Source organism: Lissotriton helveticus, chromosome 6 (assembly GCF_964261635.1).
Source record: "Lissotriton helveticus chromosome 6, aLisHel1.1, whole genome shotgun sequence".
In the NCBI taxonomy this organism is placed as follows: Eukaryota; Metazoa; Chordata; class Amphibia; order Caudata; family Salamandridae; genus Lissotriton; species Lissotriton helveticus.
The window spans coordinates 1,280,887,801-1,280,914,685 of NC_136067.1; the positions used below are offsets into that span (position 1 = coordinate 1,280,887,801).

Below are 26,885 nucleotides of genomic sequence, written 5' to 3' on the forward strand. Positions count from 1 at the left end.
CAGTGTTGCGAGTCGGGATGAAGCCGGCCTGGTCAGGGTGCACCAGCCGCGTCATATAGGGGAGGAGTCGAGTAGCCAGTACACGACTCAATATTTTATAATCAGTGGTGAGCATAGACAGAGGTCGATATGCGGACGGGTCGGTCGGGCACTTCCCCGGTTTAAGGAGGGGAATGATGACGGCCTCCCTAGTGGAGGTCGGTAGTACGCCCCGCAGCTTGGCCTCTTTATATACCGCCAGCAGTCTGGGAGCTAGAAGGTCGATATATGTTAAATAAAATTCTATGGGCAACCCATCGCTGCCCGGTGTCTTGTTGCGCGCCAGTTGTTTAATGACACAACGAATTTCAGTGAGCGTGATGTCCTGACAAAGGGACTCCGCCTCCTCCACCACAACGGAGGGCAGTTCCAGGTCCTCCAAAAATGTCTGCACATCCATCTCCCCGGTTTGTAAGTGGCTTGTATATAAGTACGCGTAGAAGGACCTAAATCGATCGTTTATTTGATGTTGCGTATGTTCCAGACGTCCCGACAATTAAGTCAATGCCAATATGGGCACACATCTAGGGGTGGGATCGGCTAACCATGCCAATAGTGTACCTACCTTATCTCTTTTAGCATGTGCGCGGGCCAAGTAAGCTCTGTGGTAAAGCACCTTAAACGCTCCACTACCACTGCCACTGCTTCCTTCCGAGCCTGGACCGAGTCCCGTGTCTCAGTACCACCAGAATGAGCTTTTTCAGCCTCTCTAAGGGCCCTTCCCTCAGTTTCAATTTATTGCAGCAACACCTTCCGCACACCCACCCACTTAGTAATACAAATCCCGCGGACCACTACTTTAAAAGCGTCCCATTCCAGGACAGTCGTTGTGGCCAAGCCTTCATTCTCCGCAAAGTACCGTTCAACGCCAACACCTAGTTCAGTACGGAAGGCCGGGTCCTCCAATAACTCCGGACGCAGCTTCCAGGTCGGGGCCATAGGGCGCTCCGCAACCCAACAGAAACACACCAATAATGGATTATGGTCTGAAATGGTGCGCGATAAGTATTCGCTACTAAGCGCCATAGTCGCCAGTCCGGGGCTGCATAAAACCGCATTGAGTCGTACATGCAAATCATGTAGAGCCGAGAAATACGAATAATCTCTGTCATCCGGGTGCTGCGCTCGCCATACATCCACAAAGCCCCAGTGAGCCTGCCACTGGGCCCTGCTTTTCGCTAGTTTATGAATCGGGCCGTAGGTAGCGGAGGGTGCGATCTGTCCATGGTCACATCTGCCACAGAGTTAAAATCCCCGCCCATCAGGACCGGGCGTCGTATAATAATCAGCTAGGGCGACAGATAAACTCTCTAAGAAGGGCGCCTGTTCTACATTAGGGGCATATATACTGCAAAGAGTCACCTCCCGCCCATAAAGGCGTCCCCGTACCACAACATAGCGGCCCTTAGGGTCTACCAGGTGATTAGTCATTTGGAAGGGGACCCCAGCCCTAATCCAGATCAACTCCCCTCGCGCAAAAGCTGAATAAGTGGTGTAGTAGAGTTGCCCTCGCCATCTGCGCTGCAGTGCCAGCCCCTCTGTTCTAGTCAAGTGTGTCTCCTGTAGGAAGTCTATCTGCGTACCTCTACGCACCAAATAAGAGTGGACTATGCCTGCGCTGCATAGAGTGCAATCCCCGCATATTCCAATTCACACATTTCACATCAGGTAACGGACCCCTAGTATTGAAGCAGGAAACACAGGAACCTCACATTTCTTCCTAGCCACGCCGGCGGGCACCATTCCCCATCCAAACCTTTCCATCCCCCAACAACACCGCCCCACCCTCAGCGCCACCCTCCCCCCCAAGAACAGGCACTAACGTAGTGAATCCCATCCAAACTAACCCAACGATTGCCTTAAGCTAAATCAAGGCCAACTAACTGGGGACCATCCGGTGGGGACTGGACAGAGCCTAGCAAGCAATCAGTAATAAGTCAGTGCAACACCCCGCTTCCGCCCCTAGAACCCCCCACTAACCCAACCCTCCCAGCTCCCCCCAAGCATATTTCCCCGCTCCACAGTGATCCAAGCTTCAGTCTGTGCTGACCACCTTGAGCGAAGCCCAGGCCTCCCCTCGCTGTAGTGCCAATTAGTCCTCTAATGGAGCACACATCATTCACTGGTCCCCCCCATACATTTGATCCACTCCAGAGCATAGCAGGCTTCCCTCCCCATACAATACACAAAGTCTACTCATCCAGCAGGCCGTCCACCGTTCCCGGTGTAACCAGTGGTAAATGCACACTGTCCGATGCTGAAGTGTCTGCTTCCAAAGCGTCCGAACCTCTTGGGGAAGCCAGCAACAGTTCTCCAGAGATCGCCGACACTGCCGCTAACGCCCCCTTGCGCTCCAACTCAGTTTGGGAATTCGATGGCTTCCGCAGACCTCGCCGCCGACGTCTTATACGCTGTAACCTTCGGCGAAGCGAGTCATCAGTCATTGCCCTTGCCTCGCGTTCCGGGCCATCTTTCCCAGCACAATAGAATTCTAGCCATGTCCACGCATCCTCCGGCGTATCATGAAAACTGGTCTTCCCATCCCGTATTGTGCGAACCTTAGCCGAGAATAACAGGGAATATTGTATTCCTTCTGCGCGCAGTTCTTTCTTGACAGCTAGGAAGGTCGCCCGACGCCTCTGAGTCTCAAATGAATGATCTGGACTTTGCTATTGCCGACCTGGTAGGGACCATCCGTGCGAGCTTTTTGAAGGAGCAAGTCTCTGTCTCTGAAATGTAACAGCCGTGCCACCACTGGTCGAGGAGGGCGTCCCTGCTGCGGGGGTCTAGCAGGGACCCGGTGCGCCCGCTCAAGAGTGTAGAAGGGGGATAATCCCTCAGGAGCCACCTCTGTTCGCAACCAGTCTTCCAGATACCGCACTATGTCTGCACCCTCCGTTTTCTCCGGCAGGCCCACAACTCGAATGTTGTTTCGCCTATTCCTTCCTTCTGCATCCTCTGCACGCTTCTCCAGGGCTGCGATCCGGTCCAAAGCGCTTGTCATCGTTGTGCCAGGACACTCTGCACAGGTGCTACATCTTGGATCGCGTCTTCCACCTTTTTCACCCGGTCTGATAGTTTCGAGTGGTCCGCCCGCAGTAGGCCCAGCCCCGTCACCACTTGTGCAATGTCCTGCTGCAGGGCAGTACGTGAGTCCGCGATTGCGGCTTATACCCTATCCAGCTGCTGCTGCAATCCGGGCTCCTGCGCCAGGTCGTGCGCATCTTGCATGACTTGAGATGGGAACTCAGCGTCAGAGGGCTGGGGGTCTTCATCCTTTTTCCCTCGGGGCTTGCCCATTGTGTCAGCAGGCCGAGTTCAGGTAAAGAGCCCGTGGAGCCCGAACACAGCGTGGGCTCCGGGTGGGCACGGGGGCCAGGCCTCAGTCCGGGGATTCTTCCAGGGTTCCCAGCAGGTGCTCAGCTCCTCCTCCGCTGGTTTGCCCCTATCAGCCCCGCCATCCAGCGCCCACCATGCGTCATGCCAACTGCGTAGTCCCAGAGAGGCCGCCAGAACAGGATTGTCTATTCCGGCGCGTGCGCAAACTTGATGGTCACCCCGCAGCGCAATACTTGGTAGTGCCCAGGCACACGCCAGGTCCCGTGCGTCCCAGCGATCGTAGCCCCCGCGTCGCTGCACAGGTAAAGCGCTTCTTCCCGGCACCTCGTAGGGCTGCTCAGTCGTTTAGGCCCGCCACTATTACAAGCCCACGCTATGCAGGAACAACCAGTAATTCTGGGCAGTGGGCCTCCCCTCTATGCTTTTCGCAGTTCCGTCTCCATGATGGCAGTCCCCCATGGGTCCAGGGCAGATCGACTTGAGCGCCCCACCGCGACCAGTCAGCGTTGCAAGTCGCCATTGCTTAACAGTGCTGCTGGTCGCACTCCAGGGCCATAAAGATGCCCCTCCGCCATCCAAGGTCCCAGCGACCGCCTCACTTCACGTTCCGACGCAGCCCGACAGCTACGCAGGCCCCAGTGAGCCCCGGATCTCGGCCTCCTCCTCAAAGGCCTCCGGTCCGCAGCACAGGCCAAGGGCAGGCCATGGCCCCACTCTCCCGCCTCCTTGGCGCTCCCGGGCGTGGCAATATCACCAGCGTCTCAGCCGCAGCTATCAGTCACCCCCGGCCTCGGCGCTGATAATGAGGGGCCACCACCACCAGTGCTCCTCACTCAGGGGCGCTCCGCTCCTCCGTCACAGGGCCCAGCCGCCGGCAGAACTCTCGCCATGCAGCTCAGCCGATCCGCCTCAGGGACCCCCAGCCGATGTCATGCAGATTCGCGCCCCAGGCCGTCCGCCCTTTTCAGCCCCCGGCGCCGCTCCAACGCTGAAGGCAGTGCGCTCCGCGATGCGACGTCTAGCAGCCGTCCACGATACTCTTGGCGCTCCACGGGCTCCTCTCAGCGCAGAGGAGCCGCTATTTCAAATGCGCCGATCACGATCAGCTCCGTCCTGGAAACCCCTCAGTGCGGCCGGGTTCCGCCGCCGGGCGAGTCCAGAGCTCCCCGGGCCAGCTCCTCTCCTTCTCGACGCCCCCAGGTGGTGCTTGGGGGGGCCTAATGGGGTCGATTAACAGCATAAAAGCAGGGTTCGCGAGCGGAGCCCAGCGCTCACACCGCTGCCTGCATCGGCGTCCAGGCCACGCCCCATTACTTCCTTCTCATATGAGCCAATATGTCCCCTCAGATGAGGTTGAGATAAGGTTTGCAGGGCCTATCGATTGTGCCCAATTTCCTGCATGCCACAACAAAGTAGAGACTAATTTGTCTTCAGCCCAGTCTTTTTCTCTCGCTATGAAACGTTTTGTAATTGTTCTAATGTAGCCCCACCATTCTTATTAGAAGGCAGTCTTATGCATCCAAAGTTCTTTCTTTGATTACTTCGTCACGTACTAAGCTTCCATCCATGAAGTGTTATTTCTTACGTCATTTGCTTCACACAAGAATTCAATACAAATATGCAAACATTATTATCAGTAAACACATTGTCATTCTTCAAACACTGTTGCAAAATATTTTCAAGAATGTTATTACTATTTAATTATCTGCTCCCATATGTGTTCAGGACATGTAGCAGGTTTGGATATTAGCCCCGAGGTGCCATGGCATGTATTCCCTAAACTGCCAGAAATAGTTGAAGGGGCATCACATGTTGATCCCTTGACCCATACTTAGCTCCACAACAGCTACTTATTTGCTGCACAGTGACTAGGTACAGGGACTGAAATGTAGTTTAAAGAAAATAAATAGGTCTTTGAAAGCTCTATTTAACACCAATTTAACATCTGATTAACACATGTTCAGCATCTGTTTAAGCTCTGTTTAACACCTTTTAACATCTGTTTAAGCTCTGTTTAACCCTTTCGATGCTCATGACGGAACGGTTCAGTCATGAGCATCGGTCGCGCTGTGCTCATGTCGGAACCGTTCCGTCATTACCACACCCGCGAAAGGAATGTTCAGCACCGGGGGAGAATCGGGGCCGCACGCAAGGTGTTAACACCTTGATGCCTCAGTCCCAGCCAACTTTCAGGGTTGCCTCTCTGCAGTTGCAGGTTGGATGCACAAAAGCTGCGTTAGCTTAAACTGGGATAAATACGAAATCCTGATTTTCGACTCCCCTTTCATACAAGATCTGTCCCACCTGTTGCCTCCTGAGAGGGGACTCACCATCCACTACTGCAAAACTCTTGGTGGTCAAGTTAGACAATTCCCTCTCTTTTAAGAATCTTGCCAGAACACACAGGAAAGATCATTGTTCATGCATTAATCATGTTGAGATTTGATTATGCCAATGTGGTGCTCCTGGGACCTCCTCAAGTATTGTTAAACAGACTACAAAACGAGTCCGGAAGGTGGCAGCCAGATTAGTTCCTAACATTCCAAAAGACATTCCTTTCCGAATAATTTAAAAAGACTCTACTGGCTTCCTGTCAAGCAAAGAAACGAATTCAAAGCCTTGACATTAACTTTCAGGGCCACCCAATTGAAAGGCCCGGTCTATATCTGTGGCAAAATCAAAAGATACCTGCCTCCCAGAGCTCTGTGCTCAGCCAACCATAACCTGCTCAACATTCCTAAGATTAAAAAGACCAGAGCAGGTGGGCGATTCTTCTCCTTCTTGGTGCCAAAGCTCTGGAATCTTCTGCTGGATCGTACTAGAGGGGCTACATCAGAGAACTCATTCAGGAGCCTCTTAAAAAACACCTCTTTGGAAAGACCTAATGTTGACTGGTCCCTCCTCTGTTTATTTCTGCAACTGTGCCTTAACCTCACCTACTGCCAGGGCGCTCCTTTTGGAGCAGCTGTTTTGCACTTTACAAACCTATTTCACTCATTCATTCATCCTTCCACTTAGGCAAGGCGTAATGAGTGCAGTGTGATGAGAATCAAATGGTAAACTAGGTCAACATCTCATACGCTTGGTAAGCCTAGATTGACACCTATGTGTGATATGGAGCTATGATGGACAATCAAAGGTGTGTGCTCAGTTTCTATCTTTAATGTATATTAGAGCAAATCTTATCAAACAGGGGTTGTGTTTCACGCTAATAGACTACTCAAGCATTTCAAATCCACAAATATTTGGTGGGAATTGTCTCAAAGTGCCAAAGAATATTTATTCAACATTCTATGTGCTATAGAGCTAAGATATTTGACAGCCTCCCCCAAACCACAACACATTTGTTTGCTACACTAAAATCATATTCAGAAAAGAACATAATACTATTGTGTACAGGTAAGTGAAGCATGAACAGAGCTGTAACTATATAAATGTGCATAAACTGCATTATTTTCCCAAACCTTCTTTTGGGGGAAGGATGCTGAATTATGTTATAAAAGATTTTTATAGGACTAGTTAGGTTGACACAACTGGCCCAGAGTGTTTGGAGTGTACGATTTGCCAGAGATTGTTATGTAAAATAGAATCTGGTGTTTCACATTGCACCAGGTTTACTGGCCTAATATGTATTGAAATAGAACATTTGTAATTCACTGTGCTAAAATTCCTTAAGGGAGAGCCCCAACAATGTTACTGACCCAATGTGCTTTGAAATACACTATTTTCCGCATGTAGTCTCACAGAATAACTCAGTGTTTTATGCACGGTATCAGAAAAAGGAAGGGAGCCCCCCATAAGTATTTTTGATTTGGCTCTTATGATGTCTCCACCTCCACTAATGGACGTATTAGCCCCCCACACCCCCTGAAGTTTGAGTCTAGTTGTGCCCCTGTTTCAGTGTAGCTGTGTATCTTAACTGTGCAAGCAAAGTGTAATACACCTGCTTTGTTTTCTTCTAGAGTTGCAACAAACTTAGTGAGACGTCTTTGTGAAAGAGGTAAGCGCGTAATCTGAAAGCTATTTTCTTCACTTGTAAGATGTTTTTTACAAAGTTTTATGCATGCAACATGAGCAATATTATGAGAGTGCAATGAAGATTACTCCCATGTTCCGACTCTCCCTTTCTCCATGTGTGCGTACCAGTGGAGAAGCGTGGCTCAATGTTTAGAGCGGCAGACCCTGATACGGAGGTCTGGCCCGGGACCAGGGTTTAATTCCCGCCTCGGCGGTTCTTGGACTCAATTTCCCCGGACCTGATAATTCTCGCCTCGGTGCCTAATCTAATCATGGGTCCCACTCTGTGACTCTGGGCAATAGCTTCCTTAAACTCCACAACGGCCCCAGCAGCTCTTGGATGCCTGGCTTCACCTTGGGGGTGCCCAGGAGTGGACATTTCACAGGAAAGCCAGGAAGGGTTCCACAGCGGTATGAATGCAGTGCTACGAGACCTCTGGGTAGAAGTGCGCTATATAAATACAAATACAAACACACCACCCTATGGCAGAACTGGAAGCTGCTCTGCTTAGCTTTATAACCAAAGCGCTGCAGTTCCACCATGCATTTTAGTTTACCCTTTTCTGCCTTCTGGGTTTTCTTCTCCCATGTTCAGCAAAGCCTAAGAGCTATTTTGTTCATGTTTACTTTCTTTGCCTTTGAATCTTTCTCCCAGGCTTGGCAGCTTGTGTGGCGGGCTTCTCATTTAAATCAATCATGTTGTGTCTCCAAATCATTACAGCAGCTGTATTACATGCATGTTCTGCAGCCTGTGTGTTGGGCATTGTCCTCGCTGCACACCTGCAATCTGTATCCCATACCGACACATGGTCTTCTCAGTACGCTTGATGTGCATGCAGAGCAGGCCTTATGTGTTTGTTTATGCACGTACACCAAGAAAGGTGTAATTACAAGGGTCATTAATCCATATGGCTTCACTCGCAAGGCAATAAGTGTAATTGTAATTCCAGTTATATAGCTCTTACTACCCCTGACGAGGCGTCAAAGTGCTTTTTGTCGAGTAGCACGCTACTCTGAGACTCAAAAAGGATTAGTGGTGAATTAGTATAGGGAAATATGAAATACCTTTGAGTGGTGGACATGTGAGTCTGTTATTTGGATTGAAAAAGGATAGTGGAGGGATAGGTTTGCATTTACATAGCTCTTGTTACCGCCGATGAGGCAGGGAGTAGCACGCTTCTCCGAAACTTACAAACCGGATTAGTGGTGAATTAGTGTAAGGAAATATGAAATTAATTTGAGCTGTGGACATTCGAGTCTGTTAGTTGGATTGAAAGGGATAGTTAACGGATAGAAGAGGGAAGGGTCTAGACAGTGTTTTTGGAGATCATAGCAGTAGGAGAAGTTTTGGGATGAGTAAAGGGGATGTGGAGAGGGAAGAGCCAGAGAGAAGGGTTTAGAAAGGCTTGTTTGGGGATCTCAATAGTAAAAGAGGTTTGAGATGATGCAAGGAGGCATAAAAAAAGTGAAGGGTCTAGAAAGGGTTATTCTGGGGATCCTAGTAAAAGAATGGGGTTTGAAATGAGTAAGAAAATGAAGGTAGAGGATGTATTGAGAGAGGTATACGGTGAGATATAGAGTAGTGCATTGGAAATGCTGAATTAGGATTAAAGTGATAAATATAAAGACACACAAGTACATGGAAGGTATATATGTATAAGGAAGGTAATATATCTAGATTTAACTTGTATTTAATAAACTCAGAATTTCAAGTGTTGCTGTACTTAAACTAATTTATTTGTTTTCATGATTTATAAATATATATATATATATATATATATATATATATATATATATATATATATATATATATTAATCCAATAGTGAAGCAATTCTAGATAGTTATGATAAAAATGTTCTTATTTATGCAGAGACCTATATACATGTTCAACATAGTATAATATACCCATAAGTAGTATGTACACTTATTAAGCTGAACTAAACATTTCTTAAGCAAAACTAATATGATGATAAATGATGTTCAAATTAGTAAATTTATGTCACGTGGGTAAGAACGGGAGTTGCTGACCCTATTTGTTTGTTCACATTAAATAAGTTTATACTTTGAAAAATTCACATCCGTTCCGAGATTATCTGTTGTTGATTTACCATGAAATAAACAGACCAATTTAGGTTTTGATTGTTCAATTGTGAGTCAGAGGCGGGGGTTCAACAACGAGTTATTTAGTTCAAATTGTTTAACTTAGTTCATTGAATGAAATCCCTTCCAGGCACAGTTCCCTACTAATAGGCACATATTTAGAAGCACACTTAAGGTTTGTAACCTGGGCACAATATTTAAAACGCCCAAATTCTACTTTGTAGGACAAAGAAGGGCACACTTTGAGCGGGGTTTCCCACCCAAAACGCCTCTCATGCTCTCACTGGCTTCCAAAGGCAGGTGAGTACCAACTGGGCGAGCCCTAGTAAGGTCATGGCTCAGTTCCTATCCAGACTCGCGCTTTGCACGTGCGACCGTGAGAAGCAAATTAGGTAGGGTGCTGCATAAGAACAAATCATTCTGTCCCGTGTTACCCTTCTGTGCTCCCCACCTTCATGCGAGTCCAATGCTATTCAAGTCATGACAAATACCACGCACCAGGCGTTATACTAACCTCGACACATGTTGCTGCCCTTATTAGAGCCAAGAGAACCTTGCTCCTTCTTATTTAAATGAGGAGTCATCCTTCTGCCCTTCAAGAATTTCATCAAGCCTTTGTTTTATAAATCATTATTTTCCGGGCTACAGTTTTCAGAATTCATCAATTTGGTCATTAGTAGCGCATTATTCGAAACAAAGTGTCTCCATAACATCTAGAAACCCGACTCACACATCAAAGTTACTTATTTGTATCAGTTTCACCCCCGTCAAACTGAACAGCTTGTCATGCATTACTTTTTAAGTATGCTGTATATCTCACAGAATTATAAAAATATGTTCCGAGGGATAACCATATTCGGGTGTGCTGCGTATAGTTTAAAAATGCAAACACTTAGTAAATTATATATTGATTTATTTGTAATGTTCGATTTTCAGCTCACGCGCTATATACTTTACTTTAAAGAAAATATTAATACATATGCCAAGATACATAGCTCATTGTCAACAATAATATATTCAGACGTATTTAAAATATCAAGTTTCAAAATAGCCATATCATTTGAGCAGTATGCAAACTGCCTGGAATAATGGTTCACCTAGAGCACATGACTAATCCTTAATCAATAACAGTATTCAATAACCTATGGATTAGCCGCTAATCCTGGGTTCTAGGGTAGAATGCTACTGTCCGTAAAGCGCTTCAATGCCTCATCATTGGTAGAAAGCACTATATAAATACTATCACAAAACATTGCAGTAGTAAATGCATAGCGTCATAAACCTCCTTGGCCACATTCTTTATGCCGAGCGTCCTGAAATTCTGAACCTTGCACATAAGGCAGACGCCTCCACTGATAGAATAATTGCAAGTGACGAAATCAGAAACTTAGAAAGAGGTTGACGTAGGGATTTATCAGACTGCTCAAGCTCACACCTGAACAAATCAATCAATCAATCAATCATGCCATTTGTATAGCGCACTACTCATCCGGGAGGGTCTCAAGGCGCTTGGGGGGAGGGGTATGCTACTGCTCGAATAGCCAGGTCTTGAGTTGTTTCCTGAATGCGAGATCGTCCTGGGTCAGCCGAAGGTGGATGGGGAGGGAGTTCCAAGTCTTGGCAGCCAGGAATCTCCACAGCAGAACGGTTACATTTACAAAATATTTCTTAAGTTGTAAATTAGATTTTCAAGTCTGTAAGTTCGTGTTTTGTGCAAAGCATGAACTGCACAACAATAAGGAGTTTTCCTTCTGTATCCTTTCAAAGGTGTAGTTGGTGCAAATTAGGGTGACCATTTTTCTTGGGTTTTTATTTTGCCCGACTCTTTGTGCGCATGTAGACACTTTGGGTGCACGGACGCTAACATTGGTTGGGGAGTGGGTCAATTATAAATCGCAAAACGCATTTGAAGTTTAATTCTGTAGCCCCCTCCTCTAAATCAAGTCCTTTTACAATATATCACTCGGCCAGATATTGAGTTTATCGAATCTGACTACTGCCTCGTACTTACTATAGTTGAGTTATAACCCCTTATTCACATTCTGGAGTAAGCACTGAATACTTGGGATTGCTACTTTTAAAGAGACACGTTTACAAAAGAAATACTTCCATCATGCAACTGGTGTGAAATAGTGTTAAAACATGAAACACCAATGGTAAACAACACTGTCCACCATGGATCCTGCCCAGTAGCCCCTATTGCCCCATGACCTAAAGAAATGGTTTCTACTTCTGGCTTTTCCTCTTTAAATGACAATACTGGCTGCCTGTGTCCTGACAGGAAGCTAACTTTGGGCTGTACCAAGCAGGATATTTGGAGTGCCTCACTAGCCAAGTGCAGCCAATTGGACAGACCACCCGAATGGGGGACAAACCTGGAAACTGGAAGCTTGTCCACCACATCCTCTCTCATTCGAAACTAATCTTAGTCTAGGAACATCATGGGCCCGATTCAGGGCCGGACTGAGAACCAAAACCGGCCCTGGCAAAGTGCTCGGCCGCCCCCCTGGGGGTGCGACTGAGCTCTTTGCCGGGCCCGGTGTTCGCCCGTTTTTGTTACAGGGACGATTTTGCAGCTATGCTGCAAAAACGGCCCTGTAACAAAAACGGCCCCCAGGGCCCAAAACCGGCCCACACCCATGCGGCGCACCGGGGATTGCCCGGTGCCCGCAACGGCCAGTCCGGGCCTGGCCCGATTGACAGGCTGCAGCACATAAAGTACTAAGGGCCATATGTATCAAAGGGTTTTACCCATTCTGTGTCTATGGGGAAATGTGTTCATACATATGGCCCTAACTTACTACAAAATGCAAATCACAAATCTACAACCAGAGACCTTTGCTCCTATCTTTTCTGCTCAGAGATCTTTGCCATGTATGTGGAGATCTCCAAACACTTATGTATGGATTTTAGTAGTAAATGTGGGAGGAACATGGATTAATGAATGGGAACTACTAACCTATGGGAAGGGTTTAAGGAATTTCAGGAGGGTTTATGGAGGGACATGCTAATTCAAAACACACATGACAACTGCAATTCACAAAATACTTTTATGGTCATTACAGCCCTAAAGCTGTCACAACAGGTGTAAATGTACACCAGCCCAGCCTTGGAGTAAGTTGAGCCCCACACATGGCCAACCACTAGTACTGCAACACACAATCCCATAGAAAGCAACAGAGATGGAGAGTAGTTAAAATGACTCTCTTTAGGAAATAATTTTAATTTAATTAAATTAGTTCAACATTTAAACTCATAAAGGTAACTATATTTTAAATGCATTACAAATAATGTATAAGCATTACATTTTTTTCACACCTACTAAACTTTAAAAACACACACTAAAATGGTAAGCTTTTTTTTAAAGTGAAATGTTCTTAATTAAATATGTAATGTTTAACCTAGTTTATTAAATATTGAATATTATTTATAAAATTAATCAATATATTAATTGAATTATTCAATAAACATTACATTTGAAGAGTTAATATGCTGTAAAATATTATTTAATTCATTCCAGGTTAATAATAAATATCTCTAATTAATCTGCATGCATATTATGCATTACAATAAATATAACTATATTAAAAATGCAACCTTATCGAATTTCCATATGCTTCCCCATTTTTTTTTGCAAATATTTTTTTTATTGCAGCAAGATCAGAGAAGCATATAGTACTTTCAACCCTCTCTCCATGGTTCTCAGTTGATGTGTCGCCCCTCACCCCAGTATCACACAGCCATTCAGCTCACATCCCGGAGGTTGAGCGGCAATATCACGGTGTGAATAGAAACTGCGCTGGAGCATTCTGCTTATGTCCATAGCCACCAAGCGGGGGAGGAATGACAGGGCTGCTTTTGGTCCTAACCTTCCCTTCTCCCTGTCCCAAGTCCAGTTAAACCAGGAGTCACTTTTCACCCAACTTGAACAAACCCCCCCCTTCCCCCGCAACACCCTCATCCCCAACTACCCCTCCACCCTCGTCCAGGACCCCCCCTATCCGCCCTCCCGCCCCCGCCCAGGCCCCCCTCCCCCCCAGGCGTGCCAGAGTATCACCTAATCAAATTCTCAATCCCATCAACAAGATCAGATCCTCCGGAACTTAGCACCAGGAATTATCAGCGACCATTCGTAAGTCCTCACAATGGAACTCAAAGGTAGGGAAGCAGCAAATCAGGCCTAAGCCGTCCCCCCGTCTGGTGGGCGCTCCGCCGGAGCCAGACTATGTACCGGGGAGTCCTCCTCCTCCATGTCCACGAGCGTGAGTCCCAGGACCATCCCCTCCCACGCCCTGGCTCTCTCCAGTGCTGTGTCGTTGCCTGTCCTAAGCGCGGCCCGCAGACGAAACTCACCCTCGCATCTAGCCCATTTATGCAGCTCAGCCCTCCAGCGCCCTACCACGGGGCCCCGGGACGCCTTCCATTGGGACGTGATGGCCCGCTTCGCCAGGATGAGCCCCAAGTCCAGAAACTTGCTAGTGACTTTGTTTTTTGATGTGTGTGGGAACCAGTGTAATATGCAATGCGCCATGGTGAGTTGCAGGTCCCTCTCCGTCACCTCCCTTAGAACCTCCACTACTTCCTCCCAAAAGGGCCCCAGCTCGGGACAGGACCAGAACATGTGTTGGAAGTCGGCGGGATCTGCCGGGCAACGCGGACAGGACGCCGGTTGGGCCGGGAAGTACTTATTCAATTTATCAGGGGTCAGGTAGGCCCTATGCAGGACATAAAAGTGCACCAGCTGGAACCTCGCGTTGCGCGTGCCATTCCGGGCCCCCTCCAGTATGCCCTTCCATGCCTCCTCGGGGATCTCAGTCGCCAAATCAGCCTCCCATTTCGCCTTCAAGGCCATCAGTGGAGCGACGGATTCCGAGACCATGCGACGAGACAGGCACGTGACAGCCTTGACCGTCCCCGTCATCATCACGTTGTACTGGCAGCCCAGCGACAATGGTGGCTCCGACATGCCCGTTCCCCAGTGTTTGCGGATCGCCGCCGTTAAAGCCGCATGAAGGAGGAAGTCCCCGCCTGCCAACTCAAAGCGGTCCTGGAGGAGATCGAAGGGCAACATCGCCCCGTTTTCGTACAGGTCACCCATGGATGACAGCCCCTGCTGATCCCATCCGTCTAGCCCGCGCCACGAGCCCCCGTGCGGAAGTGCCCCGCAGAGTCCAAGAGGGATCTCAGGTGCGTACGGAACCACAATACCGCATCTCCGGCGATATCTGTTCCAGCATTTTCGGGCCGTCGCAAACTCCTGAGTGAGGTGGAAATCCCCCATCGGTAGACCCAGGACGATCCGGGACAACACCTGGACCGGACCCGCCGGTTCTCCCGATCCGTCCATCCCTCTCCTGGCCCGTGCTACCCATTGCGTCAGCCACTGCAGCTGCGCCGCCAAGTAGTAGAGCTCGTAGTCCGGCACTGCCAGTCCGCCATCCGTTCTAGGGCGGAGAAATGTGGCGTGGGCCACTCTGCGTCTGCCCGCCCCCCACAGAAAGCCGATGACCATCGATCGCAGCCGCCGAAAGTAGCTCGCCGGGATCCAGATCGGGAGGGTCCCGAAGAAGTAAAGCAAACGCAGTAGGGTCACCATCTTGAGTAGCGCCACCCTCCCCATGAGTGATAACGGGAGCGTGCCCCAAAAGTCGAAGTTCCCTTTAGTATGCCTGATCGCCGACCCGATATTCCCCTCAAGGATATCGGCCCTGTCATGGAAGATCGTGGTGCCAAGGTATCGTAGGCCTCTCTCTACCCAAGTCACGCCCTCCGTTTCTTGCGGGCACGCTCTCCGCGGGCGAGTCGGGAATAGGTGGGACTTCGCCCAGTTCACACGGAGGCCCGAGATACTGGCCAGCGATTGTAGGAGAGTCTTAGCACCACGCAGGGAGTCCGCCGAGTCCGCCAGGAACATCAGCAGATCATCTGCGTATAATGCGATGTGGTGTACTTGGCCATAGACGTCCAGTCCCTGATACGCCCGGCCCAGCCGGGCTCGCGGTGCAAGGGGTTCGACAGCCAGGGCAAATAGCAAGGGGGAAAGAGGGCATCCCTGACGGGTGCCCCTGCCCACCCTGCACATCTCAGAGATAACCCTCCCTGTCCTGACTCTCGCCGTCGCGTTCTGGTAGAGCAGTCTCGTCCAATCTACGAAGCCTTCACCAAGGCCCAACGCTCGTAAAACATGGAAGAGATAAGGCCATTCCAGGCTGTCAAATGCCTTCTCCATATCGACAGCAAACACCACCGCCTTGTCACCGTCATAGGTGTCGGCCTCTAGTATATGCAAGAGTCGACGCACATTAAGCGCCGTATTGCGGGCCGGGATGATACCAGACTGGTCCGCATGTACCAGCATGGGCATGTGAGGGAGCAATCGCGTCGCCAAGATCTTGCTTAGAATCTTGTAGTCCAGGTTAAGCATGGACAGTGGGCGGTACGCCGATCTGTCCCATGGTTGCTTGCCCGGCTTCAGAAGGGGGACAATCAACGCCTCCCTCGTGGTCTCGGGTAGACAGCCCAATCGCTTCGACTCATTGTACAGCCACGTCAGCCGGGGCGCAAGGAGATCCACGTAGGTGAGATAGAATTCCATAGGGAATCCATCAGTGCCCGGCGTCTTATTCCTTGCCATACTCTTGATGGCGACCCGTACCTCTCTCTCCGCGATCTTGTCCCCGAGTCGTTTCGCGTCCTCCTCACCCAGTTCCGGCAGGTCGAGACCCTCCATAAAGGTCTGGAACTCCACCAACGAAGGGAGGACCCTGCTGCGGTAGAGTTCCGTGTAGTAGTCGTAGAACAACGCGTTGATCCCCTGCTGATCGAATCTCGCCGCCCCCGCGTGGTCCCTGAGCTCAAGGATGACCGAGCTCCGACGGGCTGGGTTGGCCAGCCAGGCCAGGAGGGCCCCCGATTTGTCGCGTTCCGAGTGCGCTCGCGTGAGGTAGGCTTTGTAGTCAAAGCACCGGAGGCGCACCACCGATGCTGCCACCGCCTCTCGCGCCCTCAGCAGGTCCCCGTGAGTGTCCGGCCGCTCAGGCCTCACCCTCTCCAGTCTCCGCAGGGTCTCGTCCTCCTTCCCAATTTCGTCCAGTAGCGTTTTCCGCACTCCCGATGACGTCGAAATGCACTGGCCTCGCAACACCGATTTGAACGCGTCCCATTCCGTCGCAGCTGAACCCGCCGTGCCCGCATTCACCTGGAAATACTCATCAATGCCTGATGCAATTGTGGTCCGGAAGAGCTGATCGTCTAGTGCCTCAGGGCGTAGTTTCCAAGCCGGAATCCTCGGGCGGATTTGCGACCAGCGCAGCCGCACGAGGAGCGGGTTGTGGTCAGAGATCGAGCGCGTGAGATACTCACTGTGGCTCACTTCCGCGTGCACGTCCTGGGAGCTCAGGAAGGCGTCAATGCGGACGTGTAACTCGTGGAGACCGGAGAAGAAGGAGTAGTCCCTGTCCGATGGGTGGTAAGCCCTCCAAGAGTCAACCAGTCCCCATTGGCGCTGCAAGGCGGAGCGCGCAAGTGCAAGTCTACCAGCTGGTGCAAGCTGTAGGGGGGGGTGGGATCTGTCCAGGGTCACGTCGGCCACACTGTTAAAGTCGCCGCCCAGGAGCAAGGGCTCCACTAAGAACTGAGCTAGTTTTTTGGACAGAAGTGAGAGGAAAGCAGGTTGGTCCACATTCGGGGCGTACAAACAACCCAGGTTAAGGTCCCTCCCGTCCAGCTTGCCTCGCACCATTATGTATCTCCCCTCTGGGTCAATTACCTGTTGTGTGCACAGGAAGGGTACCCCCGCCCGTATCCAAATGGCCACCCCCCTAGCATAGGCAGAGTAGCCAGTGTGAAAGACCTGCCCCCTCCAGCGCCGCTGCAGAGCCCTCCCCTCTTTATCCAACAGATGTGTTTCTTGAAGGAAGGCGATGTGAATGCCCCGCCTGACCAGATAGGAGTGGATCTTATGACGCCTATGCATCGAGTGCATCCCTCTTACGTTCCATGTGAGACATTTATAGCCTAAGTCGGATCCCATGGTAGAGTCCACCATACCCTAATCACCCTCTCAGCAACGCCTCCAGCACGCCTAGGCCCCACCCTCGTCCCCCCCCCAACTTGTATGATCAACCTACCCCAACTCCCACTCCCCCGGACAGACAACCAACATGGAAACCCCATCCAAACTCAAGTATCAAAAAAGCGTATCACTACAAAATAGGGCTGGAGAGGCGGCAATGCCGCTCCAGACAGGCCCGAAGTCCCCCGCCCCCGCCCCACCACCCCCAGCAACAAACAGGAGAGGTCCCCCGACTCTCCCCGTCCCCAAGGTCTCAGTAAGAAGTCCCAGGGGGCAGCCGCACACCACCGCACAGCGTCCTGAAGCAGCCCCCCTCCGCCCGTGTATCCCAGTACCTTACTTATGTGATCAGTGTCCCACGAACCATCTCAGCCCAGGATACCATCCGCAGTCTGGGGAGTCACAACCGGCAGGTCTGTCTCTGATAACTCGTGCCCACTGCTGGAGCCAGGGCTGGGAGCGCTGGCCTTCGTCAGCTCCGATGCGCTACTGGAGGGGCTGGCGTCTCCCTGGCTGATGGTCGCCACTGCCTGCACCGCCTTGGCGCGTTCCTGTTGCCAATCCGATGGGGAGCCAGATCGTCTCATCGGCGGCGTCTCCGTGGCGTGTCTCCTGGGAGGGGTCTGCGGCGCGTGGTCCGTGCCCGACTCCCCTCTTGTATCCAGCCAGCTCCAAGCCTCCTGTGGTGTCAGGAAAAAGTGGGTGCGCTCTCCTGCGATCACCCGCAGCCGTGCCGGGAACATCATAGCGTAGGGCAGTTGTAACGATCTCAGTTTCCTCTTGACCGCCAGGAAGGAGGCCCGTTGCTTTTGCACAATCCATATGCTTCCCCATAAGTTGCTTTTTATGTCCTGGTGGAGGTCTCCGTCCCAGTAGCAGATATGTGTGCCTACTGGGTGTAACATACAGTACAGTCATAGGTGCTTGTACTACCTTTACAGTCGTAAATACCATTGTGGGAGGCTCCACCCCCTCATTGGAGTGGGGTGAAGACATGCAAGTCTGCACCTATGTGTAAATCCATTGAAAAGCGTGAATAGCGAAAAAGTGGAGAGTTATACATAGGTTTAGTGGTAGATATACAGGAGAAAATATGGACCTAAATATTTAGCTTTGTGAATCGGGACCATTGTATGTAACACTTTCTTTTGCATGCATATTTCCTCTGTAGTATAATTAAAAGTATTTTAGATAGTTCGGAGATTATAATGATAATGGCCTTTTCAAGCAACGTGGTACTACGTCTGCAGGAGCAAGCAAGGCTGACCATTCTGGCTGTCCGGTCCATCCCGGTGCGCTGCAAGGTATATGGCTGCTTCTTCGGCTAGATGAGCTGCCCTGGCCCTGGCCAGAAAGCAACCAAAGTAATTTTAATAGACTGTTAACTGGCACACAAACAGTGATGGGCATCCTATCCTCGCACAAAATTTAAAACTGATCATATTTGTTTTTTCATATGATTTAATATGAACATTTGCTTATTGGGCAACACTGTATCTGATTGGCATGGCATCTTGTGCGGTACAAATATTGGTCTGCAGTGCAACCAGTTTTTTAGGTCTAGCCTACAAACTGCTCTAGCCTCATCTGATAAAAAAATATATAATAAAAGTACATATTTTTCTACATAATAGGCTTTTAGTCAGCCCTCTTCCTCCATTGGTCTTCTCAGCTGTCAATTGCATGTTTCGCATATCTGCCTAAAAATAAGTTAGCACACCTCACTGCGAGGGTGGTGGGCCAGTATTTTACCATGTTAGTGCACTTTTACTTTCTATTTTTTATCCTTTTTCTTCTAAGCCATCCTTATGTGTTTAAACTTTTTTACATGTTACCATAATTCAGAGTCAATAGTACCTTTTCTTTGCTCCAGTAAGAATCTTGTTTTCCTGTGGTTTTTTCATTAAGTGAGATTTCTGTAAAGTATACCTCACTGCTAGGAAGCATTCATGCTTTTCTATAAAAACTATATGTCTTGATTAATTTTCTAAATTTCTGGTTTACATTGATGGCTACCATCTTTAGGTAGAGGCATGTGTGAATCTTTTTCTTTTAATTTTATGGTATACGCTTGGAATAAACAATTAGAAATAATGTAACCATCACACTCCCTTGTCACAGTCAGACCAATTGGCTTTGCAAATGTTTGTTATTTTTGGTGGCACACAATTTCTTTATACGTACCTTCATGATTTTATAGTTCAGGGAAAATATTGCTCCTGACAACTACGACATACCATGAAGTAACGAAAAAATTCAAAAGTATCCCATTAAATCCTGTACAATTTCTGGTTTTAAGCTATTCCACATCCATTTACAACAAAGAAACAAGCATTTACAATGCAACGGTTTCGCCCTTGGAAAAGTTTGAGCTATTGGCATTGTGAATGACAAACTTTTTATTTATGTGTTGGTTTTGAAAACAGATAAATAAATGGCATTGTCATTTACAATGGCAATAGCTTAATCTCTCGCAAATGCGATTTCAACGTTCCAAGCACATCAGCCAGCGTAGTGAGGCCAAGCTGTGATAGAAGACTGTCCCGGGAAATATGGACCCCTCAGGACTAAAGGCCTGCATTATTAACTGGACTCTTCCCAGGAGCGACTCGGAAAATAGTTGTTCTTGTTGAAAGAGATAACAACTACAGCACTAATACTCTGAAAAGTGGTCACCATGGAGAGAAAGCAGACAGAAAAAGTGGTAAACAGAGATTAAGCACCGCACCGAGTCTTGTCCAAAGACACCGCTTGTTTTTTTCCTTTCATTTAAAAAAAAAAAAAGTGAATTTATTATCCATGCTTTCTTTTACAAAGTAGAAAAAAGAGCGATGCAAGAAGGGTCTGGAGAAATTTGGAGCAAATATACTGGCATCTGACCAATAATATATTGTATACATAAAACTGTCAGCTAGCCAGAGATATTTCCTCAAGCCTTATGAAGCATACTCGACTTTCTTTGGAAATCAAGGACCTGCCTGCAAATGAACAACTGGTCTGGCAACACTGATCAACCAAACCAGACCACCTTCCAAGTAGATAAACACTTTTGGGTGAGGCACAGAGAACAGAAAATGGGAAACTGCTTGAGGACATAAGGCTGGTCCAGACCCTATACTCTTAAATGAGCTGTGTGACAGAGATGCTGCGGATTCCTTCTAAGGCGCAAAAAATCCAGATGATTGTTATAGATGTGAATATTAGCTCCTGAAAGGCTACGTAGACGATGATGTAAACTCATAAACCATTAAATGAAAATGCTGTCAGGCTCTCTAACCCCTCCTTCATGCTGATATGAGATATTAACAGAATATACATATTTAGTTCAGTAATATTTCTCTATTGCAAGTAAAAGTGAGCAGTAGAAATAGAAAGCTTGTGGAAAGGTTAATATAGAAAAAAGGGATATGGGGATATGAAAAACAGTAAATAGGACAAAGTGATATAAATGTGACTTTAGAAATAGATGAAAGAGAGAGGGCGAAAGAAAGGGGTAGTGTGCTGGGGAGCATACATTTAGGAATAGCAAAAGATAATGAGTTTGAGGAAATTAGAGACAAGAAATAGATGTAATAGTGATATAAAGAACAGAGGGAGTGTTGCAAAGGATTAATAGGAAAAGGGATGGAAGATAAACAGACGAGAGGGTGCAGGGAAAAGTGCAAAGGAGTGAGTGGCAGAAAGAGGGATCTAACAAGAAAGACAGGAAGAGGATTTGTGAAGAGGCTGATAGCCGGAGTGGGATGTCAGGACTGCAGTACGCCTTTGCCCTTGATGAATGAAGCTTACTTACTTGAGTTTTACATTTAAAATATACATTTATTTTCTCTTATTGATTTTGAATAAATTCTCCTGACGGAGATAAGGAAGTGGATCTATTATTCTGCAAGTAGATGGTATAAATAAGACATAGATCAAGGGCAAGTTCTAATCTCCAAGCGCTACTCAGGTCCACCAACAGCAGGCAACAGAAACTGCAAATGTCACACAATTAACATCACGTTGACTCGTGGCAACACTGTCAAACACACACATGAAGCTACACACCCATTCGTCGCACATGCAACCATACACACACATTGCTGCATGTTAACTCTCACACATACACATACAGCAAACACCAGCAATCTCATGCCCACCTGTCATTAAACTATCAATCACACACACATGGTCACACGTCCATTCATTAGACACCTGTCCCTCACACACAGTCACATATTCACTCTCAGACATACAGATTTCCATATAGGGTGACCTAAAGTCGTCTATGGAGGCATGGTACTTTCAGATGGATACATTTTAGGGAAATGAGTGTAACTCGATTCGTATGTTAGTTATTCCTGTCACTTTTTCTGAAGGAATCCATACTTTTTTGCACACTGTAAACCATTTATTTTAACATACCGAACTTGTCTTTCCTTAATGTACGAGGCCCATAATTTCCCACCCATACACTTTGTATTAGTCAGCGACTGCCAGGCAGGGTGTCCCCTCGTGCGATGCGCTCGCCGCAGGCCTTGCAGACGGAGATCCAAAAGCCTTTAAAGTCTGGGTAATAAAAAAAGGTCCCCACTTAAAGGAAAACCATAAAAGCACGCATGTCAGAGCATAAAAATAGAAATTTGGGAAACGAGAGCAGGTCATGGGATGAACAGGAGCGAAATGCAGCTGGTGGAGAGCAAGGGAAGGAGGGACGAAAGGAGGAGCAGAGGGTGAAAGGAGAAGGAGGAGAGGGTGAAAGGAGGAGGGGAAGAGAGGAGTGGAAGAGAGGGTGAAAGGAAGAAGGAAGGTGGGACGAAAGGAAGAGGGGAGGAGAGGACGAAAGGAAGAGGGGAGGGACGAAAGGAGGATGTGGAAAAGTAAATTTTGTCATGTTCTGTGTCCCTACGTGTCATCCATCATATGTTATGTGTGCATGATTAAATATGCATATGCATTCCCCATGTCTGATTAATGACGCAATTACAGTTGTGTCCCCCTCTAGTATGCTAGTTTCCAGTCCTCGTGAATACTACGAATATCAGGCCTATGTAAAGCTACGTTGCCACGTTTCTCAGTGTGCACGTTATTCCATTATAAAGTCCCCGTTTCTAGGCCTCAAAAGGGCCCGGACACCAGATTCAGCTCCTGTCTCCTGAAGCCTCGCTGAGGAGGGATACAGCCCCCACCTGTATCCTCGACCCTTCACTTACTTCCTGCCTCGCAGTGCCCGGCCCAGCCTGGCTCAGTCTCTGAGTCTGCCAAGAATATGTTATGATTCCAGTTATCAGTTCAGTCATCCTTCTCTGCATTCCTAAGCTACTGAACTGCATCAATAGTTTCCGTCATTGTCTAGCCTTCACGTCTCCACGCTAGAGAAATACTGCATTTAATGGTCATTTCATATTCTTCATATTCTTCATCACGCACTACATGTAGAATAATGCATGGTCCAGTCTTAGAATCAAGTTAGCCTTTCCCCTCCTAACTTCTAGTTCATATCAACATGTTCCCTAAACATCAGATACTAGATAGGGTTTAGGTACATGTCGCTCCGACCCTCCAGACTTCAGTCTCTGCTCCTAGCACAGAGTTCATAGCCCCCAGCTTCTCCTAGTGATACGTCATTGCCAGTTTGCGCGCACCATCAGGTTAGAGGTTCCGGCTCCTTAGGTAGCCCCCTCCATGGTTTCCGCCCCATTCATGACATATCCTGTTACGTCTACACCACATGTCTATGTATACGCCCAGTTACACCTACTTTCGCCCTTATCTTTCGCGACTGCTACGCGTCACACCTTCTGCTCCACCCACTGCTACGCCTACTACAATGTAATGCTATGTGTTTGCGTTATGTATATATGCTCATGTATTGTTATTGAAAGTCAGCGCGCTCATCCCAGATCCAGCCCCAGCAGCTGCTGGGCCCTGTCACCCTGTCATCCTATTCCTATGCAGGTTGTCCTGTTCCTGTCCTTATGCTGTAATAAACCTGCAAAACTCCTACTACCTCGAATCTTGACTCTTATTTATTGAGCTATCTGTTATGATATATGTCTAGTCAAAAATAGGGTATTATTTATTTATTTACCACATAATGGCGCCCGAACAGGGACTTGCCCTTTCCCCACGCGTCGGTGAAGCCACGCCGACCCCCTGACCCTCTGCAGTCGTGACGGAACTCTTCTGCGCAGTGGCAGATATTTCTGCTCAAGTATCCCTCAGGCCCACGGAGGAGACGGAGGAGGCGGTCCAGCATCCAGACGAGACGGTGGAGGAACGCGGCGAGTCCCGACCAGAGCCCAAGCCAAGAGTCCAAGGTCCGAGGTATCCGGAGGTCCACCCGTAACTGAAGTCCGAAGTCCGAAGTACGTCGTCCGTCGTCGTAGCAGTCCAGTCCAGTCCGAGGCCTTCCGTTCTTGCTGCCCGGTGAGTACCGTTACTGGGGTGGTATCTAGACAGGGTCAATTTCATTGACTCTGGTCTGTGGGTTGGTGGTACACAGTCCCACAAACGAAGTGTCCACTTCGGTGGATGCGGGTCCTGACGTGTCTCTTTATGAGACCGGTAAGTTTCGTACTGTTTCAGCAGTGCATCTAGTTTCTGTTCTAGTCAGTTTCTGTTCTCGAGAAAATTTATGTGTTCTGTTCTCAGTATTCCAGGTAGTATTCTGTTCGAACTGATTATTTTAAATGTTTTTCATGTATTTTAATGTCGTGGTATGAATGGGGAATAAGTATCGTGTTCATTGTGTATTGTATTGTGTCTAGATTACAGTTCAGTCATGCCCATATTTTCCAAGTTACGTCAGTTAAAAACTAGAAAGGGTCTGCTGGAAGCAGCAGTTCCCGTCCTGCCCAGGGACAGTCCAGGTCACTTTATGTATCAGAAACATGGCATAAGTGCCATATTGTATCTAGATTTATGGGTAGAGTATACCAAACAGTTAGAAGAAAAGTATAGATGGCCCGTATCGGGTACATGGGATGCCGAATGCATCATGCGAGTAGAAGAAGCATTATGGAAAAAGAAAGCCAGACAATCACAGAAAGATGCCATTGAGTTATGGCGCAAAGAAGCTCATAAAAGAACCGAAAAAGAAATCAGAAAGTCAGAATTAAGTAGAGAATCCTTAGAGCGAGCCCAAGAAAAAGAATTAATCGAGATAGGTGAACAAGTCAAAACTGAACAGAGAGACAGACAGAGGAATGCCCTTATAAAGGGTATGTACCCTCTTCTTGCCGAGGGCTTGCCAAAAGCGACCCCGGAGGCATCCAGTAATTTCCCGCCACCACTAGTTCCGACCAAACTACGTCACAAACCGACCGCAGCTGATATTTTTATTTCGTCCTATCTGGACGACACAGTCCCTGAATATGCAGATCCTGTTCGCGCTCCGCCAGTCCCTGTAAATCAGGCACATCCTGCTCCTCCAGACACCGGGGCACCCCATGCAGTACCTGCTACGGTACCCCCGGTCCAGCCAGCATTTCAATCTCCCGCTCCGCCACGAAGAATATCAGTCGACGATTCTAGTCTAGGGGCCGCAGGAGGAGGTCCTCCTCAAACCCCGCCGCCACGCAAGCGTTTATCAGCACTCGAATTACATGCTCAAGCATCACAGCGTACTCCCAAGAGTAATAAGTCTGTTGCAGAAATCAGGCAAGCCCTTGGCGAATGTGCCTATGACCCAGTCCCAGGCGAGAATAATATGGTTTTATATTCAGTACGCGTAAGGAGGGTGACCGAGTATCTAGTCACCCTACCCAATATGAAAGAAGATCTAGACAGAATATATCGTTTCATCCGTACAGGGGATGATCCAGAAAGTATTAGTGATGCCATGTCTCAAAGGAAAGCTGAGATCCAGCGTATGATATTAAAGTTTTTAATTAACTGTCTAATAAGAGAACAAGATTATCCGTCTAAAGATCAGGCCGAAATGAAAATCCTGACAAAGTGGAGTGATAATATAGCCGAGGGTAAGCACAATACCATTAGTGCCATGGAGAGTATGTACAAGAAAATCCGTAGAGAAATAATAAAGATACACGAACAACGTAAAGCAGCACAAGTAAGCGAGAAAGAAAGTAACTCGGATCCTGAAGAGGAAGACGACGAGAATACCGCCAGAATAGCGTATGTAGGAAAATCTAGATTTCCAGATCGCCATTTACGCCTAGAACACAAGTCAATTTTCCATCATTCAGCACCAGAACAAGGTTCCCTAGAACAAGTATTCCAAGCTACCGATCACATTCTGAAATCACGAATCGGTTACAGTAAGTTAAGTACCATGCATGAACAGGAACTAGCCCGATCAGCAGTCCGATGGATTACTGATTCTACCACTTTTCCAGACGAAATAGTGGCACAAATGTTTCTGAAATTGCCCCCAGCCGAGCAGCGACTGGTGGGTATGTATATGATCCAGCACCTCATTACTCTGTATGAGGGTCAGCACTCTGATCCAGGTCCGTTACACGATATCCTGAACGAGTTACTCCAGTATAGATGGAGAGGTCTAGGTACCGATTTAATTAGTGTCATTCTAGAGCAGCGCCACAAATATAGAACGTTTCTGAACCCACATTTTGTTCATGTCTCACCCCCAGAAAGTAAACCATTTTACATGGAAAGACAGAACCCGTTACGAGAAGTGCATCCAGTTAAGACAGAGGACGGTGAAATGCAACGAGTGTTTGTTTACACTCCAATTACAAAGATGGAACTCCTCGAAATGAAGAAATTAATTCCCTGTCATGACAAAGATCCAGCAGGGTTCCATAGAGAATTAAAAGACATGCTCCGTATGGGAGAATACACTTACCCAGATATCATTAAAATGTTAAAGGTCCTGTTGCCCGCAGGGGTGTATGAAAAGCTAAAGGAAAAAGAATGGGAGGTGGGAGAGAAAAAGATAGATTGGGCAGTTCTAGAAGCTGAAGACAAGGCACGAGTACCAGGTACCGGTCTTGGAGATAAATGTAAAGAATTACCAGAATTATTGATTCAAGTTTTACCCAGATTATTGACAACTAGAAAAGAAGACTGGGATGCAATCTCAGCCTGTAAACAGAAACAAGAGGAAGATATTAGTGATTTTTATTCTAGGTTTGAAAAATGCTTCAGCATCAATAGTGGCCTCAAGACAAGTAGTGAGTCATACCCTCACCTTTTTGTTACTAAATTAGTCGAGAATTCAAGCCCACAAGTTAAAAATCGAGTTTTGAAAGTCGAAAGCACCTGGCAAGCTAATACCCCGTCCCAGATGTTGCAAATGCTTCAGTACCACCAGAATAGAATCAGGGAAGAGCAAGAACACGAGAGAAAACG

The 26,885-nt window shown here is 47.9% G+C and overlaps 1 protein-coding gene across 2 annotated transcripts in view; it reads left to right on the forward strand.

Annotated features, from left to right (window-relative positions):
• Positions 1 to 26,885, forward strand: part of ABHD12 (abhydrolase domain containing 12, lysophospholipase) — a 495,702-nt gene that overhangs the window by 361,137 nt on the left and 107,680 nt on the right. For both annotated transcript variants that reach the window (XM_078649029.1, XM_078649028.1), the window contains one exon: positions 7,341 to 7,378. In XM_078649029.1, the coding sequence (XP_078505155.1) occupies positions 7,341 to 7,378 (38 nt within the window). The remainder of the gene's footprint in view (positions 1 to 7,340; positions 7,379 to 26,885) is intronic.